This window comes from Trichoderma citrinoviride (assembly GCF_003025115.1).
Source record: "Trichoderma citrinoviride strain TUCIM 6016 unplaced genomic scaffold BBK36scaffold_14, whole genome shotgun sequence".
In the NCBI taxonomy this organism is placed as follows: domain Eukaryota; kingdom Fungi; phylum Ascomycota; class Sordariomycetes; order Hypocreales; family Hypocreaceae; genus Trichoderma; species Trichoderma citrinoviride.
This window is the reverse complement of record NW_020194722.1, coordinates 349200-364695: the sequence shown is the minus strand read 5'-3', so window position 1 is coordinate 364695 and position 15496 is coordinate 349200. Positions and strand designations below refer to the sequence as shown.

At 51.9% G+C, this 15496-nt stretch overlaps 8 protein-coding genes across 8 annotated transcripts; 4 read left to right on the top strand and 4 right to left on the bottom strand.

The window, feature by feature from the left end:
* Positions 1–1475: 1475 nt before the first annotated feature.
* Positions 1476–3721, top strand: BBK36DRAFT_1171899 (fatty acid/sphingolipid desaturase; the record flags this gene model as incomplete). The annotated part of the gene is made up of 5 exons (XM_024895640.1): positions 1476–1654; positions 2020–2166; positions 2275–2677; positions 2742–2906; positions 2969–3721. The coding sequence occupies 5 exons, from the start codon at positions 1476–1478 to the stop codon at positions 3719–3721; spliced, it is 1647 nt and encodes a 548-aa protein (XP_024746417.1).
* Positions 3722–3911: 190 nt separating this feature from the next.
* BBK36DRAFT_1162396 (hypothetical protein) lies at positions 3912–4696 on the bottom strand (the record flags this gene model as incomplete). The annotated part of the gene is made up of 2 exons (XM_024894441.1): positions 3912–4464; positions 4548–4696. 2 exons carry the CDS (start codon positions 4694–4696, stop codon positions 3912–3914), a joined length of 702 nt encoding a protein of 233 aa, XP_024746416.1.
* Positions 4697–5187: 491 nt separating this feature from the next.
* On the top strand, positions 5188–6780 carry BBK36DRAFT_1171911 (P-loop containing nucleoside triphosphate hydrolase protein; the record flags this gene model as incomplete). Its single annotated transcript, XM_024895643.1, has 5 exons — positions 5188–5469; positions 5569–5675; positions 5726–5889; positions 5985–6369; positions 6405–6780. The coding sequence occupies 5 exons, from the start codon at positions 5188–5190 to the stop codon at positions 6778–6780; spliced, it is 1314 nt and encodes a 437-aa protein (XP_024746415.1).
* Positions 6781–7578: 798 nt separating this feature from the next.
* Positions 7579–8903, top strand: BBK36DRAFT_59607 (FAD/NAD(P)-binding domain-containing protein; the record flags this gene model as incomplete). The annotated part of the gene is made up of 3 exons (XM_024898328.1): positions 7579–8080; positions 8123–8145; positions 8265–8903. 3 exons carry the CDS (start codon positions 7579–7581, stop codon positions 8901–8903), a joined length of 1164 nt encoding a protein of 387 aa, XP_024746414.1.
* Positions 8904–9487: 584 nt separating this feature from the next.
* On the bottom strand, positions 9488–10210 carry BBK36DRAFT_1127665 (hypothetical protein; the record flags this gene model as incomplete). Its single annotated transcript, XM_024891538.1, has 1 exon — positions 9488–10210. The coding sequence occupies one exon, from the start codon at positions 10208–10210 to the stop codon at positions 9488–9490; it is 723 nt and encodes a 240-aa protein (XP_024746413.1).
* Positions 10211–11343: 1133 nt separating this feature from the next.
* Positions 11344–11867, bottom strand: BBK36DRAFT_146210 (Cyanovirin-N; the record flags this gene model as incomplete). Its single annotated transcript, XM_024897536.1, has 3 exons — positions 11344–11352; positions 11434–11573; positions 11711–11867. The coding sequence occupies 3 exons, from the start codon at positions 11865–11867 to the stop codon at positions 11344–11346; spliced, it is 306 nt and encodes a 101-aa protein (XP_024746412.1).
* A 515-nt stretch (positions 11868–12382) lies between these two features.
* Positions 12383–14294, top strand: BBK36DRAFT_1127334 (hypothetical protein; the record flags this gene model as incomplete). Its single annotated transcript, XM_024891488.1, has 2 exons — positions 12383–13000; positions 13083–14294. The coding sequence occupies 2 exons, from the start codon at positions 12383–12385 to the stop codon at positions 14292–14294; spliced, it is 1830 nt and encodes a 609-aa protein (XP_024746411.1).
* A 208-nt stretch (positions 14295–14502) lies between these two features.
* BBK36DRAFT_1127332 (hypothetical protein) lies at positions 14503–15443 on the bottom strand (the record flags this gene model as incomplete). Its single annotated transcript, XM_024891487.1, has 4 exons — positions 14503–14714; positions 14786–14944; positions 15171–15307; positions 15373–15443. The coding sequence occupies 4 exons, from the start codon at positions 15441–15443 to the stop codon at positions 14503–14505; spliced, it is 579 nt and encodes a 192-aa protein (XP_024746410.1).
* Positions 15444–15496: the final 53 nt, after the last annotated feature.

Genomic DNA, 15496 nt, shown 5'->3' with positions numbered 1-15496 from the left:
GAGGCGTCGTACTTATCTCAGCCACACAATTGCTGAGTCGCCGTCATCATGTTCTGCTCCGTCTTTTCTGCCAAGTTTGTATGTAAAACGACCCATGTTGATCAATCCCGGCTGGCAAGAGTACCCCTATTCTATGATGCTCCAGCAGTCAACGGCGGAGGGGCTCGTTGTCCTTTTGTGCGTTCATCCTCGGAGGACGGAGTCTTCTGAAACCGATTCGAAAGAGGCCTCCTGAGATTCGTTTGAGATGCAATGCTCTCCCGGGTTTCTAGAATATGGCAGCGTCCCGTTGGTAGAGCACGGGGCGCAACGCTGCTCCTGATGTCAGCAGGCGCAGCATCTCCAGACGTCGACCACATGTACTAGTGCGGATGGCATCTGGCATATGGGCGCCATCCGGCCAGATCTCTGCTCTTTTTTACACGTGCACTCTGCGGTTAGACGAGATCCCTGGGGAACGAGAGGCAGTGGCAAGATTCAGCTCCACCCTTTTCTGGAGGGCCAAGCGGGAGCTGAGGGCCTCGACTCGGGGCATAACCTGTTTGCTCATGGTACCGCATGACGCTTGCAGGCATGGTTACAGGCGCTGAGACTGCCCAATTTCTCGTTCCAAGTTCTGGAGACGCCTCTTTGCAAGCATCCACGGCACATCAGTCGGCCACTACGTAGCCGGCGCCCCAATGGGGTAGCAAGAGGTGGGTTGTCGTAGGAATAACCTCAGCGCCTCAACGGTCCCTGGCAGGCTTAGCTGCACACGCAGTCCGGCCCTCCTATCCTGCCATGACAAGCGCAGTACTCGTACCAAACTGCTGCGGTTTCGAGCACCAGCCCCGTTGTCCGCGTCGAAATCTCGCGTTGGTGAAAGGCTATCCACGGGCTGGTGTGGACTTAGCACCCGAACCTGCTTCTCCTTCTCCTTTCCCTCCTTTCCCTCGTGGCCAAAGCACCGGTTCGACGCCCCATACTATTCCCAAGCGGACGAACGCGCGTCCGAGCAAATGAAACGGCCAACATGGGCGTCCGTACGCCGTTTGTTGCGAGGGCGGACAAAGGGCCATGTTCCTTTCGGTGCCTTTTTGCCTCCCGCCTGGGAGAGCTGCTTCTCGTGTGTACCACTGGAAGGGTGTCAATAGGAGGTCTGGGAAAGTACTAATGGGTGGGTGTGGCCTGCCCATACCTTTGTTCAAGCCCATTGTCCATTCATTCATCCATTCAATCATTCACCAGCTCGCTCCTCCTCTGTCTGGTTGTCCATTCACTCACTCACTTCCTTGATCCGTTTGCATCTCCCACTTGCTTTCCTCCATACCCAAGCATCATCATCTCGTCCCTTCCCGTATGCATTGACGACGGCTCCGACGAACACAGACGCTTCTTCCTCGAACAAAGCCTATCGATTCTCCTCAACAACCGATACTCCTCTCCTCTCTTGGTGCTCGTCAGTACTGCTCGCTTGATCGATTCTCGCCGCAGCCATGGACCGTGATCAGGTTCTCTCTCCGCGGGTCGTCGAAGGCATGATTGCCGATGGCGACTCCATCGTCATCTTCCAGGACTATGTGCTTCGTCTCAACGGATGGCTGGACAAGCATCCTGGAGGTTCTCTGGTGATTCAGCACATGGTTGGCCGAGACGCGACCGACGAAATCTCAGCGTAAATATTTCCCACTCTTCTTTTCTCTTTTTCTCTTTTTCTCTTGTTTGCTCCCAGCGCCATCTCCATCCCGACTGCGCCTCTCGTGCCCGCATGACAAGTTCTCGTTGTCAATTGCCGTGTCCAATGTGCATTGAAAGCAAAGACCCTTAGAGTGTGATTGATGGCGGCCCCTCGTCTTTTAAGCTTAAAATGTGCATTGCCGTGCCGTCCCACGCACACCAGTTGCTGCGGGACGAGGCGCGGGCGGCATGCGGGATCGAGATCTCTTTTGCAGAGGCCCCCGTTTGCGCAGGATTTAGCCTCATATAGAGACCAATAAACCATGATGGTTTGCTGACAATTCATCTTTCGTTGTGCTGCAGTTACCATTCCGTTTCCACGCTGCGAACGATGGCGGCTTACCGGATCGGCCGGAAGCCAATGGGACCCTGGGTCAACAGGACTCCCCCGATCAGGGGAGGCATCTTCCGCAAATACAACCTCCACAATGAGCCGGAGATTCCGGACTTGTTAGAGCCCGAGAGCTCTTCAGACACAGACAACGAATCGTCTGTGGACCTGAGCTCGGCGACTACGTCCACCTCGCTGTCTGAGTGCAGTAGTCCTGCGCTGGATAGCGTCGACAAGCTAGACACAAGCATTCCCAGCCTTTTTCTTGATCCTAGTCTGGGACAGGGTCTTCGCAAGCGAAACGCTTCATCGGCCGCCTCGTCTGTCAGTGATGCCGAAGAAACTGATTCCCCGGCGGCACGTCGAGTGGAGTACACGAATAGGTTCGTGCGGGAGGGTGCTGAGAAGAGCTCGCGGGACTACCCGTCTGTCGACCCCGAGGTGCAGCAGGGCATCATCGAAAGATACAGAGCCTTGCATCAACAGATACGCGATGAGGGGCTCTACAACTGCCGGTACTCCGAATACGGAAAGGAGATGCTTCGATACTCGGCCTTGTTCATCAGCTTCCTCTTTGCCTTGCATCATGGCTGGTACATGACCTCGGCCGTGTTTCTTGGACTGTTTTGGGTAAGTTGTGTCTTTACCTATGTAGTATACTGGGGTGCCCCTTCATACTAACCGCTCATACTAGCATCAAATCATGTTCACGGCCCATGATGCCGGCCATCGAGCCATTACGCAGATCTTTGTTGTCGACACGCTCATCGGCATGTTCATCGCCGACTTCTGCTGCGGCCTGTCCATTGGCTGGTGGAAGAGCAGCCACAACGTCCATCATCTCATTACAAATATGCCAGTGAGTTTGATGCCACTATCTGCCAACGATGAGCCATCATTGACCATCTGTCTTTCATCTAGGAGCACGACCCTGACATTCAGAATGTCCCTCTCTTCGCCACGTGCCCTTCCTTCTTCGGATCGCTGCGATCCAGCTACTACGACTTCACCTTTGTCTGGGATGCCGTCGCCGACGCCCTTGTCCCCTACCAGAAGTACACCTACTACCCCATCATGGGCATCGCCCGCTTCAACCTCTATCTTCTCTCGTGGCTGCACCTCTTGTCCGGCAAATCGTCCTCGCTGGGATCTACCAAGGCTTGGTGGATCCGTCCCACGGAAATAGCTTTTTGCACCTGCTACTGGATTCTCTTTGGATACTGCCTGCTCTGGCGCTCGCTGCCCACATGGACCATCCGCGTGGCCTTTGTCCTGGTGTCTCACATCATCACCATGCCCCTGCATGTCCAGATTACTCTTTCGCATTGGGGCATGTCGACCTCGGACCTGGGTGAGAACGAATCCTTTGCTCAGCGACAGCTGCGAACCACAATGGATGTGGAATGCCCTGCCTGGCTAGACTTTATCCACGGCGGATTGCAATTCCAGGCTGTTCACCACCTGTTCCCCAGGATGCCGCGACACAATTTCCGCAGAGCGCAGACCCTGGTCAAGGAATTCTGTGCAGACACGGGCATTCAGTACTCCATCATGGGCTTTGTTGATGGCAACCGTACCGTGCTTGGCCGACTGGATGAAGTGAGCGAGCAGCTTAACATAATGCTGAGCTGCCAGAAGTACATGGCGGAGACGGGTGAGAGTGGGTTGCACTGAGGTGCTATTTCATGTCCTCTTGGGTGGCGGTTGTGACTATTCTGGGCTTTATCCCTTCAACCGCAAAGGGATAATCATGTGAAAGGCGTTGTGGGATTGTATTTACTAGGCATGCAAACGGTTCAGGGAAAGCAAAGAAGGCGGGTTATTATGGCACGGTCAAGGAATAGACAAAAATCATAGACGTCTATCATTCATCTTTGTAGTAGTATGTGTCCCAAGAAAACCAGTCCATTGTGTTTTCAAATGATCGCTTACGCTTGCGCGGTGAAAGTCCCTCTGAATCCAAGCAGCCCAATAAGTTTTCAATATCCGTGTTGTCAAAGCCCGACTGTGCACTGTAATCTTGATTTCGGAGGTAAGCCATGAAGGCGTCTGTATATAGCCCGAAACCGTCCCCGCTGGATGAAGCGTCGACAGAGCGAATAGGCTCGTCGGAGCTTACTTCTAATACCACAGAGTCTTCTGAGCTTGTTGCCGTCGCCGTAGACTGCAGGTCATGGGCATCCTCGTTGGTATGGTCACTGAACGTTACAAACCTTGCCAAATCACAAAAGACGAGGGCTGTTTTCTCCAACTTAGACGAGACAGCGGGGAGGGAGCCGAATTGCTTCATGCTGCTGAAATATGTTGCGGTCGTGGTGAGCAAGTCGAGGTCTTGCTGCGTGGTTGGTGCGGAGGGATTTTCCATGATGTGGCCGAATAGTGTGAAGAATGGTGTGAAGGGGTAGTATAGGAGTTGCCTTTTGGAGAGTCAGATTGTCAGGACGCATAGCTCTGAGTGAAAGAATAAGATGGGGACGTGAGGGGCGGTAGTTGAGCTTACCAGACTAGGCCGTTGTATACGTGGCTCGAGTTGGAGACGAGATCGGGGAGAAGCATGATTGCGTCGCGAGCGGCCTGGACGCGGCGGTCTTTGCTATCGGGAGCTTTGCGGAGGAGGAGGATGAGGATGTGGAGGTACTGGAAGCGCATTGCGCGGACACCGATTGTCATTTCTTGGACTTGGTGGGGGGTTGAGCTGGATGATTCGGTGTTGAAGATGCGGAGGAGGAGCTGGTTCCTGGTGTTAGTAAGGGGGAAATTTCGCGTGGTTTTGAGGTGAGGGAACTTGCTTCGTTTGTCGTTGAGTCCCAGGTTTGGAGTTTGGTGGCGAGTGCTTCGTGGCCTGAAACGGTTCCTGGGCTGGCGAGGAGGTTGAGGACTGCGCCGGTGAGCTTTGCGAGTTGCATTCCTTGGATGAAGAAGTGGGCGCCAAAGGTTAATACGTGAGAGGAGCCGCTTTGTGTAGGAACGGGTTGGTTTCGATGGGGATGGTAGCCGAGAAGATACTGGTAGTCAGGCAGCGGAACGTTTTCATAAATCGCAGTTGGTAGCAGCATCGGCCGTCCAAAGGCTAGTGAACAGGACTTGTCGACGGAGAAGAGAGACCAGAAGAGTGCCAATTGGCGCTGCTGCTGTCTATGATGTCCCAGCCCATGGCATTCTTTGACCTCGAGGCAACTTCCGCAGGGAGCTTGCTATCTCGACTGTCGTCCGACCCAGACGCTGTCAACGCCCTCGCTGGAAGCAACCTCGCAGTGATTATAACAGTCGGCGTCGCATTGCTCAGCTGCGTGATCCTTGCATTAGCTGCAGGCTGGAAACTTGGTCTTGTGGTCCTGTTTGGTGGCTTCCCGTTCATCTTCGGAGCCGGACTTGTCCACGAAAGAATGCAAAACTCGATTGAGGAAAAAAGCTGGCGCGATGTTGGCAGATAGCGTTGGCTTTGCGGGCGAAGCCATTCAAGCGATCCGTACTGTGTCGGCCCCTCAGCACCGAGCCCTTGATCAAGAGGCGGTTGAAAGTTGTTGGAAGAGTATAGCCGCAAGGCCTGGAGATATGTGGTGCGGAGTATGGTTTGGTTTGCTTTGAGTGATAGTATTGATTTGCTTTGCATGGCGCTGGCTTTCTGGTGAGCAATGAGGTTCAATATTTACATCCTCACTACTGACGCTGTAATAGGTATGGAGGCCGCCTGCTGTCTTTTCGAGAGTATACCACCACGCAGTTCTTCATCGTCTTCATATCCATAGTGATTGGAGCGCAAACGACGGGACAATTCTTTGCTAACAGTCCAGGTATGTATTTAAAGGAGCTCGTAGGCTTGCATCTTGAATACCAATCACGTGTTATGCAGACATCTCTCAAGGCATATCATCGACTCGCGCGATATACGAGCTGGAAGATTCCGTGCCAGACGTGTCCAACTTGAATCAAGCAGCGCCCGACGTTTCCGTGCTGGACGAGCAGACTCCTCTCATCGAGTTTCACAACGTCGACTTTGCATATCCTGCCAGGCCGTCTCAGCGTGTGCTGAAGCAGTTCAACTTGAAGCTACACAGGGGCCAATCGATCGCTTTGGTCGGCCCTTCTGGCTGTGGTAAATCCAACATCATTCAGCTGCTGGAGCGCTTCTATGAACCTATCGCAGGCGAGATTATTATTGCAGGGGCGCCCATTCAGAACTCTTCGCCTGAGAGTACTCGCAGCTTGTTCTCTCTTGTCAGCCAAGAGCCAGTTCTTTATCACGGCACGGTTGAGGAGAACATCAACTTGGGAAGGTCTACGCCACTGACTCCGGATGAGTTGGAGCGCGTGATTGATCAGTCCCAGCTTCGAGGCCTCATCTCCTCGCTTCCAGATGGTGTTTCTCGCTTCCAGATGGTGTGAAGATATCAGTCGGATCTCGTGGCACGCAACTGTCTGGTGGTCAGAAACAGCGCATTGCGATTCCCAGAGCGATTGCTATGGACACACCGGTTCTGCTTCTCGACGAGGCTACTAGTGCCTTGGATAGTGAAAGTGAGCAGCTCATTCAGGCTGCCATTGGAGAGGGGACTCAGGGGAAGACTGTTATATCGATAGCACATCGGCTCTCTACTATCCAGCATTCGGACTGCATCTATGTACTTGATGGCGGAAGGATAATCGAGAAGGGTACTCATTCTGAGCTCCTGGACTTGAAGGGCCAGTATTGGACCATGGTGATGGCTCAAATTGGTGTCGGGGAGTCCTAACCAGGCTCGTGGAATGAAGGTCTTGTTAATACTGGGGAGGATGCAATACGAGGCACGGGCAGTGGTAAGATGAGATTTTCTTGGGTTAATGCTTTCATTCCTTCGTATTGGCAAAAAGCATAGCATGTAATCGGATCAATACGGGAATGTCCCACATGAAGCGCCTTTTCTTCTTGAGTGAAAGCCGATTTATCAAGCCTTGGTAGCAAAGAGATGCGCATCTTGCTGTCCACGACACGACCCATATCCATATACCACTGCAGCCACATCACCGCAGTATTGGACAAAGACTAACGTTGTCGGGATCTACAGTACGGATCAAGTACGTAGCCCGCCATTTACATGATACACATGAAGCGATATTTTCCTTACCGTTGTTTCGGCTCCGTCTATGCCGCGTCGCCAACAACGCATCAACAAAGGCCAGACCACGATGGGCTCGCGACTGCTACCCGCTTCCACCCCAGACAGGAGGCATCCCTGGATACCCTTACTAGCTCATTAATCTCCGGATGGCGTCCGGCTGTTGAATCCGAAGCGCTACCCGGAGGACCGGCGTGGAGCCGTATCCTGACCCCGAGATGTCCGGCAGCGGGGGGCTCGATTGGCTGAGGGCGGGACAAGGGCTCTGGATATCAAGATGCGATCGGCTTCATGAAAGGACTTATATAGTCATTCTAAACTTCGTGAATTGTTTATAACACCCAAATCACTACAGTTTCAGCTTTCAATATACACTAGAGACACAAACAATCCGCTACATTTCAGCTTTATATTACCATTACCCCCCTTTTCATCATGTCTGTTCCAACCATCGCAATTATCGGCGGCGGCCCCAGCGGCCTTGCTTTTGCTCGCCTGCTGGAGGTCAACAACATAGACTACGTCGTCTACGAACGCCTCGCCTCCCCAGAAGTCGGGTCCCAGGGCGGTTCCCTCGACATCCACGGCAAAACCGGCCAGCTTGTCTTGAAGGAGGCGGGGCTATTTGAAGAGTTCAAGAAGTATTCCCGCTGGGAGGACGCTCAAACAATCGTTCAGGACAAGACTGGCACTACGCAGATGGTGTTTGGCGAGGGCGATGATGCTCCCGAGATTGACCGCGCTGCGCTGCGCAAGATTCTGATTGAGTCTATCCCGGCGAGCAAGATTAAGTGGAATCACGCTGTTGCCATTGTCGACAAGGATGATTCTGGAGAAATCAACATCACCTTCAAGAATGGTATAACTGCATCTGGGTTCAAGCTGGTTGTTGGCGCAGATGGTGCCTGGAGCAAGGCACAGCACTTGGTAAGCAGAGGTTAAAGTCTCTCGCATGATACCCTACTAACTCCAGAGATAGCTCACTCAGGCGAAGCCTCTATAGTGTGCGAAGCATTACCTTGAGGCCAAGATTTCCAACTCGAACCCGTTCCATCCCATCCTTGATACCCTACTAACTCCAGAGATAGCTCACTCAGGCGAAGCCTCTATAGTGTGCGAAGCATTACCTTGAGGCCAAGATTTCCAACTCGAACCCGTTCCATCCCATCCTCGATGCCCTGGTCGGACGTGGGAATCTCATTGCAATGGGAGAGGAGAAGCAAGTCTCCGCACAGCGACAAGGAGACGGATCCTACCGCGTCTATCTCGGCTTGACCATTGACGAGGACTTTGTTTTTGAAGGACCTGTGGATCTGACCAAGGGCAGTGGAGAGGATGCGCGCAACTTCTTCGTCACCAATGCTGAGTTTTTCGGTACTTGGGGCTCTTCTCTCAAGGACATCATTACGAACTGTGAGGGTTCCTTCAGAGCCTGGCCGCTCTATCATATGCCTTCTTCTGCGCTCTCTTGGGATAATGTTCCGGGAATTACTGTTATCGGCGATGCCGCTCATGTTTCGACGCCGTTCGTGGGAGAGGGCGTCAACTGTGCGATGTACGACTCCCTGGTTCTGGCGTCTCAAATTGTTGAGCGCGGCTTGGACCACCTGGATGAGGCAGTCAAGGCCTATGAAAAGGAAATGTTTGTGCGTGGACGGGACTTGATTGATCGGAGCAACGGCAGTGGAAGCCTTTTGTTTGCACCCGATGCCCCGAAGGGTCTGTTGGAGATTTTGCGCTCTACCAAGCGGGATGTTTGATCTGTGGCTACTGAGAAGCAGCTGAAGGATTAGTTCATCAAGGAACATATGGTTCACTGTTTCTCTTTGGATGGAATATTGGATGGAGTTAAGTAGGGGATACACAATCGTTTACGTATTTAGTTTCTGTTACCCACCACCTACTTTACAGTTTTTGATCATACAAGGTAGCGATATCTACATTAATAGATGTATATTAGCAGCCATTCGAGTTGCGTCTCCCATATACTGATGTCTTCTTCAGCTTGGATTTACGTCGTTCTACACACCGCCTACTTTTGCAGGCTTGAACGCCTTCTCGCACTTAGCCAGAGCAAATGTCTTTCACGTCTTGTTTCTGTGGAATGGTTCATCTGTATTTTTTACAGCTAGATCATTCTAAATACTGCTTAATTCGGCGGTGTTCACAAGATTTTATATATAGAGATCACAGGGGGCGGCCAACACATGTTGAATAATACATTCGACAACTTAGATATCCTCCCTAAGAAATGCAGTCATTAATCCAAACTCGTAACCATCTCAAGCATTTCAACCAGGGAATCCTATCTAGATGGGCTGTGATATCTTCCGAGGGACTGGACCTATGGCTTCTTGACACACAAGGTGCCCTTGAGGTACGAATCCTGCTTGCAACAATTGGCTGCGGTATTGTTAGCAGCGAATGCGCAGTAATACCCATTACCAAAGTCACATGGCCCGTTGATGCCGCAAGGCACCAGCTTTGCATTGCCAGGGTAGCATTTGCCGTCGAATGCCTTCTGTCCGTTTGCGCAGCAGACCATGGTGCTGGGGGTGCCGCCAGTAGTGGCGTTCAACGTGAAGCTGACATTGACGGTACATTGCGGTGTGGCTCCAGAGCACATGACTTGATTATCAGAGCAAAGGTTGACTGAAGAGCTGATGCATCGGCCGTTGACTCCCTTTTGGCCTGCAGCGCAACAGAACGTGAGTCCGTTGTTGTCGGTGACGCACTGGGTCTGTCCCGAGCAGACGGTCGTCCCGTCGGCACAGAGAGAGGCTGTGTTATCAGCGCACTGCCCGTTGAACGCCCTCTGGCCCATGTTACAGCAGATGATGGCCCCTTTGTTGTCCTGAGTGCACTGGGACTTTTCGCCCAAGCAGATGACGAGGTTGGGACAGGTGCAGAGCCCAGCAAGTCCGGCGTCAACCGCTCGCTGGTATAAGTCGGGACGGAAATCGCCGGGCAGGAGCTCGGCTGAGGCCAGGGCTGAGGCCATGGCCGAGGCCGCCGCTACCTGGAGCATACCCAGGGCGAGTATGAGAGTATGTATGAGTGATGGCATATCGAGTAGGCAAAGTTACAATGTGGCTCAGGTAAAGACAGGGATTGGATGTAGTTTGGGCCTTGGGTTGAAGAGTGTGGAGAGGGTTGCACGGCGCTGAAGCCGCCTCCCTTTATACGAATTCCTCTGTACGGTCCTATAGAGGTCAATACAGGATAATGATTCCTAGCATAATTCTCATTGACTGACAAAGTTTTCTCTCACCGTTCTTTAGAAGTGCGATTGAGACATTGTCTTTGGGGAGTTGATGTTGGGTGCCTCCATACCTGGAGGTTTGCCAACCACATCTCGGGGATGACCGTGTGGCAAGTAGCGAGCAGCGAGAGGAAATGATGAATCATGCCCGCGGTCTGGTGGCCCTGGGTCAAGTTGGCCTGCAGCGCCTTGAAGCCGTGAATGGCCGTCTCTTCGTCGTCCGCGCCGCTCGCTTGCCGGTCCTCGGGGACTTCTTGATATCAGAGCAGCTCAGAGGGATAGGGATTCAACGCAGTCGCCTCTCAGTTCGCCGAGCTTGGTAAAATATCTGCATCTCCAAAGAGCTAAAAAACGAGTCGTCATGCTGCAGGCACATCTTATAGTGCTTGTGCATCAAGGTTTGTAAAATGGAGAACGCTGACATACTGCGTAGGAACTGCAACTGTGGTTGAGGCCCTTGATCGGTTGAAGCAGGTATCGCTGACCCGAAGCTGTCGGTGGCTGTGATGTGACGCTGAAATGCTCCGAGACATTGATATAACATGTCACTGAGTCATGTAACATGTCACTGAGTCTACTTCGTAGGTCAGGTCAGACCGGAGATGCTGTTTCTCCATGTCATTTGGACTCTTCACCCGTGACATGTCTCATGTGTTATGTAGTTGCCGATATCCCGCAGTCGCTAATCGGCAACTCGGGAAGATCTTGTCTGACGGCTGACTGACATGGCCGCAAGACATGTCTCGCATCTATTCACGGAGTGTGGACGCATTGGGTACAGCATTGGTAGTGTATTGATCCTATAGACACTCGTATTTGCAGACCTGAGTCTGTCTTATTGTACGGACAGGAGTCTCCGGGTGCCTGCGTTGATTCGCTTGCTATTACCCCTCGAGACTTGGCGATTTATGCCCCGCCTGTGAATACACTCTCATTGATCAGTTGTACTACATCACATACGCAAGTTAGCTGTCTGCTGATGCTGCATGTTTCCTGCGCCAGGAAACGAATAGGCAAGATAGACTCACCACCAGTCGGCCGTTCTGGTTGGAGATTCGGTCGTCCAGGTTGACACCCTGTCGTTCACGGTAGCCTCCATCACGCATCGGCAGCTCGGCGGTCAGCATTGTACCGTCCAGCTGGATGCTGTTGGCAGAGTGAGAGAAGTCTACACATGACCATATATCAGCATTCCATCTCATGAGCATGATTACGACATGGATCAATGGGCAGATTATGCAGGTGGCCCGAGCCACACGGAGAGACGTGCGCAAGGAGAGGAAGCAAGGAGAGGAATATACGTACTGACACCATCCCACATGAACCAGCCATCTTCGTTGCCAATGAACTCATCGAGGTCAATGGCAGACTCCTGCCAGTTGCCCTCCTCGTCCTGGACAGTGGCGCGGAGGATGTGGCCATCCTCCAGGTAGAAGTTCTGAGCGGAAGCGGAAAACGACATTGTGGTTTTCTGTTGTGTTTGATTGGGTTTACTGATTAATGATCCTGTTACCTCCGAGATAGAGAAGACAGAGGCCTCTTATATCTCTGTGAAGACAGCATGTTTAGATGGTTTAGGGGGCGGCTGTGTTGATGTGCCCCTGCCCAATGCCCCTCATCTGCCCCGCCATGTCGACCGATAATCTGCACGATGAGAACGCGGGATGGGGAATTGACGTATCTTGAGGTTGACTTCAGAGCTGAATGGTAAACGAACTGCCAATTGGACAAGTGGACACCAATAGCGTTTCCAGCTCTGTGCCTGCGGAAGCTTCAGGAACGCGTTGATGGCTGATATTGCCTGATATCTCGGACATGGAACTGAGGCCTCACAATCGCCGAGCGTCCCAGTCTGCCTTGCCTGTCAACCGAGACTAATGGCGAGCTAAGATGCAGCTCCTCCAGCTATGTGTCCACTCGAATTCAACGGCCGCACCGCAACTTTGACAATCTTCCCCGTGACAGAATCAACATCGAATGGCTGGCCAGGAGACGCACCCCAAGCTTCCTGACTCGCGCAGCATCCGTGTCATCAAGCTCCATGGCGCTGCGAACATCAGCGACGAAATTCGGTTCGACCTCATCACCACGTCGCTGGATGAGCCTCTGCCGTACGAGGCAATCTCATATACGTGGTCTGGACAGGCACTCGATCGCCCAGTATATGCCAATGGCCAAGAATACCGCGTCACGAAGAATGCAGAAGATGTGATGCGCAGGCTGCGCCCAAGCAAGCCCGAGTCCTCCAGGAATCTCTGGATAGATGCCATCTGCATCAATCAGAAGGATGACGCAGAAAAGTCAGTGCAGGTACAGCTCATGTTTGAAGTGTACGCAAACGCAGAGCGTGTCAACATATGGCTTGGGCCGGGGACCGACGCAGCTGCTCTTGCGCTCAAGTGGCTGAGGTGGTACAGCTGGACATTCTCAGCTGCTTGGAGGCTGCAGTCGAGACTTGCCTCAGGTATTAGGTCTGCGGACAGCACCTTCACAAGGCTTCTCTTGGGGACTGCGACCGTTTCCACGTCGTGTGTCTGCGCGTGTATCATGCTGGTTGTTGCGGCGGTGATACTGTTGCCATTTGGCCTGCTGCCCGTGTTCAAAAGTGGGATCCATCTGACTCCCCTCCTCCGCATGAACCTACAGTGTTAACACTCCTCCAGGCCATAAACGGCAGTTTCGAATTGGTTTGACTGAGTTGGCGTCCATGGAATACTGGGAGAGAGCCTGGACAGTGCAAGAAGCCAACGCGAACGCAACTTGCTTCATTCTGTGCGGTTCATCTGCTCCGCTTCGCCTGGACTTGTTTTACCAGAGCCATAGTATGGTTCCGCCGATGTTCGTCTTCAGCGCTTTGAACAACAGCAGAGTGAACCGGCGTTATAGTCTACATATGTTGGACACTTTCCACACAAATGGCGATGCGGAGCTAGGAAGCCAGATTTTTGATGTCTTGTGTAAAACAAGGGCAACAATAGCCAAGGATAAGCTGTTTGCCATAAGAGCCATGTTTCCCGATAGTCTGAGCGAACTGACGATAGACTACTCACTATCAGACAGCGACGTCTACACTGAAGCCGCACGTATCGTTCTCGAACAGACTCATACCGTCGAGTTCTTCAGATATGCATGCCAGGTCGGCCGAGAGGACAATTATCCTTCATGGGTGCCCTCGTGGACAGGGCTTATTGAGATACCAGAATGGCTCTGTAGCTTCTCGCCAGCCATAATATCCGAGGACGTCGTTATAGTAGAGGGAGAAGACGGCAAGGTGCTCAAGTTGAAAGGACGGCGGGTTGAAAGAGCTACAGCAGCTGTGAGTGATAGCTTTCCCGTTGTAGCGCCTCTCCCGGTACCATGGTCTCGCGTTCTCGATATCGATATCGCGAAGCAGGCCCTTGCAGTCTTGCGGAAATGGATACTCACAACAGGGGCAGCGAGTCCTCATGATCCTCAGATGCTCCAGCTTGTTTCCCTCATATCCGATATTACCAGAATCGAAGCCGAAGAAATACTTTCTTGGTTCCACTTGATATGGGACGAGGACAACTTTGGTATGGAGAAGTTATGGGATTACGGCTTGAATGGGGGACAAGTCTGCGATTCTCGAAAGATTACAGTCAATTTTTTGCAGCTTGTAAGTGGCAGGTCGCTTTTCATGACGGGAAGCGGAAGAGTTGGAATGTCAACGTCGATGATACAGCGAGATGATGAGGTTGCGTTATTTACTGGCGAGAAGTTACCGTACGTGATTCGCAAAAGTCTCGAGCATCCTGGCGGCCATATTCTGGTGGCTCCATGTTGGGTGAGCGGTGCTCTCAAGGGGGGGCAATGGCCCGGTTGGGATGGGAAAATGGAGGAGGACCTGGAGGATATTGAACTTGTATGAGGGCGCACTTATGAGGCAGTAACTGCGATACGAACGATTTTCTTTTTCTGGTCAAGAGCAGGCTCTCTGAAAGACTTGTATCCAACAATATTGTGCTTTTTATTGCTAGGCAAATGCTACCGACGGCCTGTGCGATCACAGAACAGTAGATATCTTGTAAGGTCTTTGGCACGCTGACAGACACCCATGGCATTTATTTTTCCACAATCTAGGCTTTATCTCCCGGCAAGGCATTGCTTCGGGAGTTTGAAGAGGCCAAAGCATTCTTAGACTTGGTCGTCACAGAATCTAGACTTGATCCTTTAAGGACGGTTTCCTTGATCTTGTTGACGATTTCGGCGGTCGAAACAATACCAAGCTTGAGGGCATCACTGAGCAATCTCACGACGCCGTGTTGCATGACACCTCGCAGTATCTCTTCTAATACGAAGCAGACGTGTTAACACAAAAGTTACTTTGTAGGATTATGACCTGGGTACTGTTTCACTTACTTTGCATAGCGGGAGTGTGGCCCTTGTGTAGAACGATGGTATACTTCTTAAGCTTGGACTTTGGGCATTTTGGCGAGAGGCCTATGGGATGGCCTAGGCTGACAATTGTGTGCTTGTTGCCATTCGATTCTGTGTTTAATGAGTAGTACTTTCGCAAAGCTGTGATTGGGATAGTGTGTTAGCATAACGACATGAATCTGTGAGAAAGGCGCGGCTCCTCTTCACCTTCTTTGTCTTCCTTATTAAGACATTCGAGCTGGATCGATTTGTGTTCCGGTCTCAGGCCGGCCTTTTTCAGCAGTTGCCGAATGGCTTCATCGTCCTCTTTGAGGATCGCACAAATGAAATTAGTGGCAGGTTATTGGGATCTTCGGTGTTCACTGACTATAGATGATGATGCCGTGCTCGAATCGAGATTCGCCTGAGTAGCACATCAAGAAGAATACGTCAATGTAGCCCACGAGTCGTATTTTGCCCGGCCATCGTTCATTATTGATGAGAACATCCCCTGGGTGTATATCGCTAGATGTAAGTAAGTATGAAAAGGATTGACTTGCTGAGAAGAAGAGAATGCTTCGATTGCGTACTAATTGCATTCCAGAATGGTGTCTTCAATTGTGCGGCCAAAAGCGCGCAGAACGCGATGATATGATGCCATTGTAAGCTCTCCGTCAAAGGATATGTACTCTCCTGGGGCTAATGATCAATTGC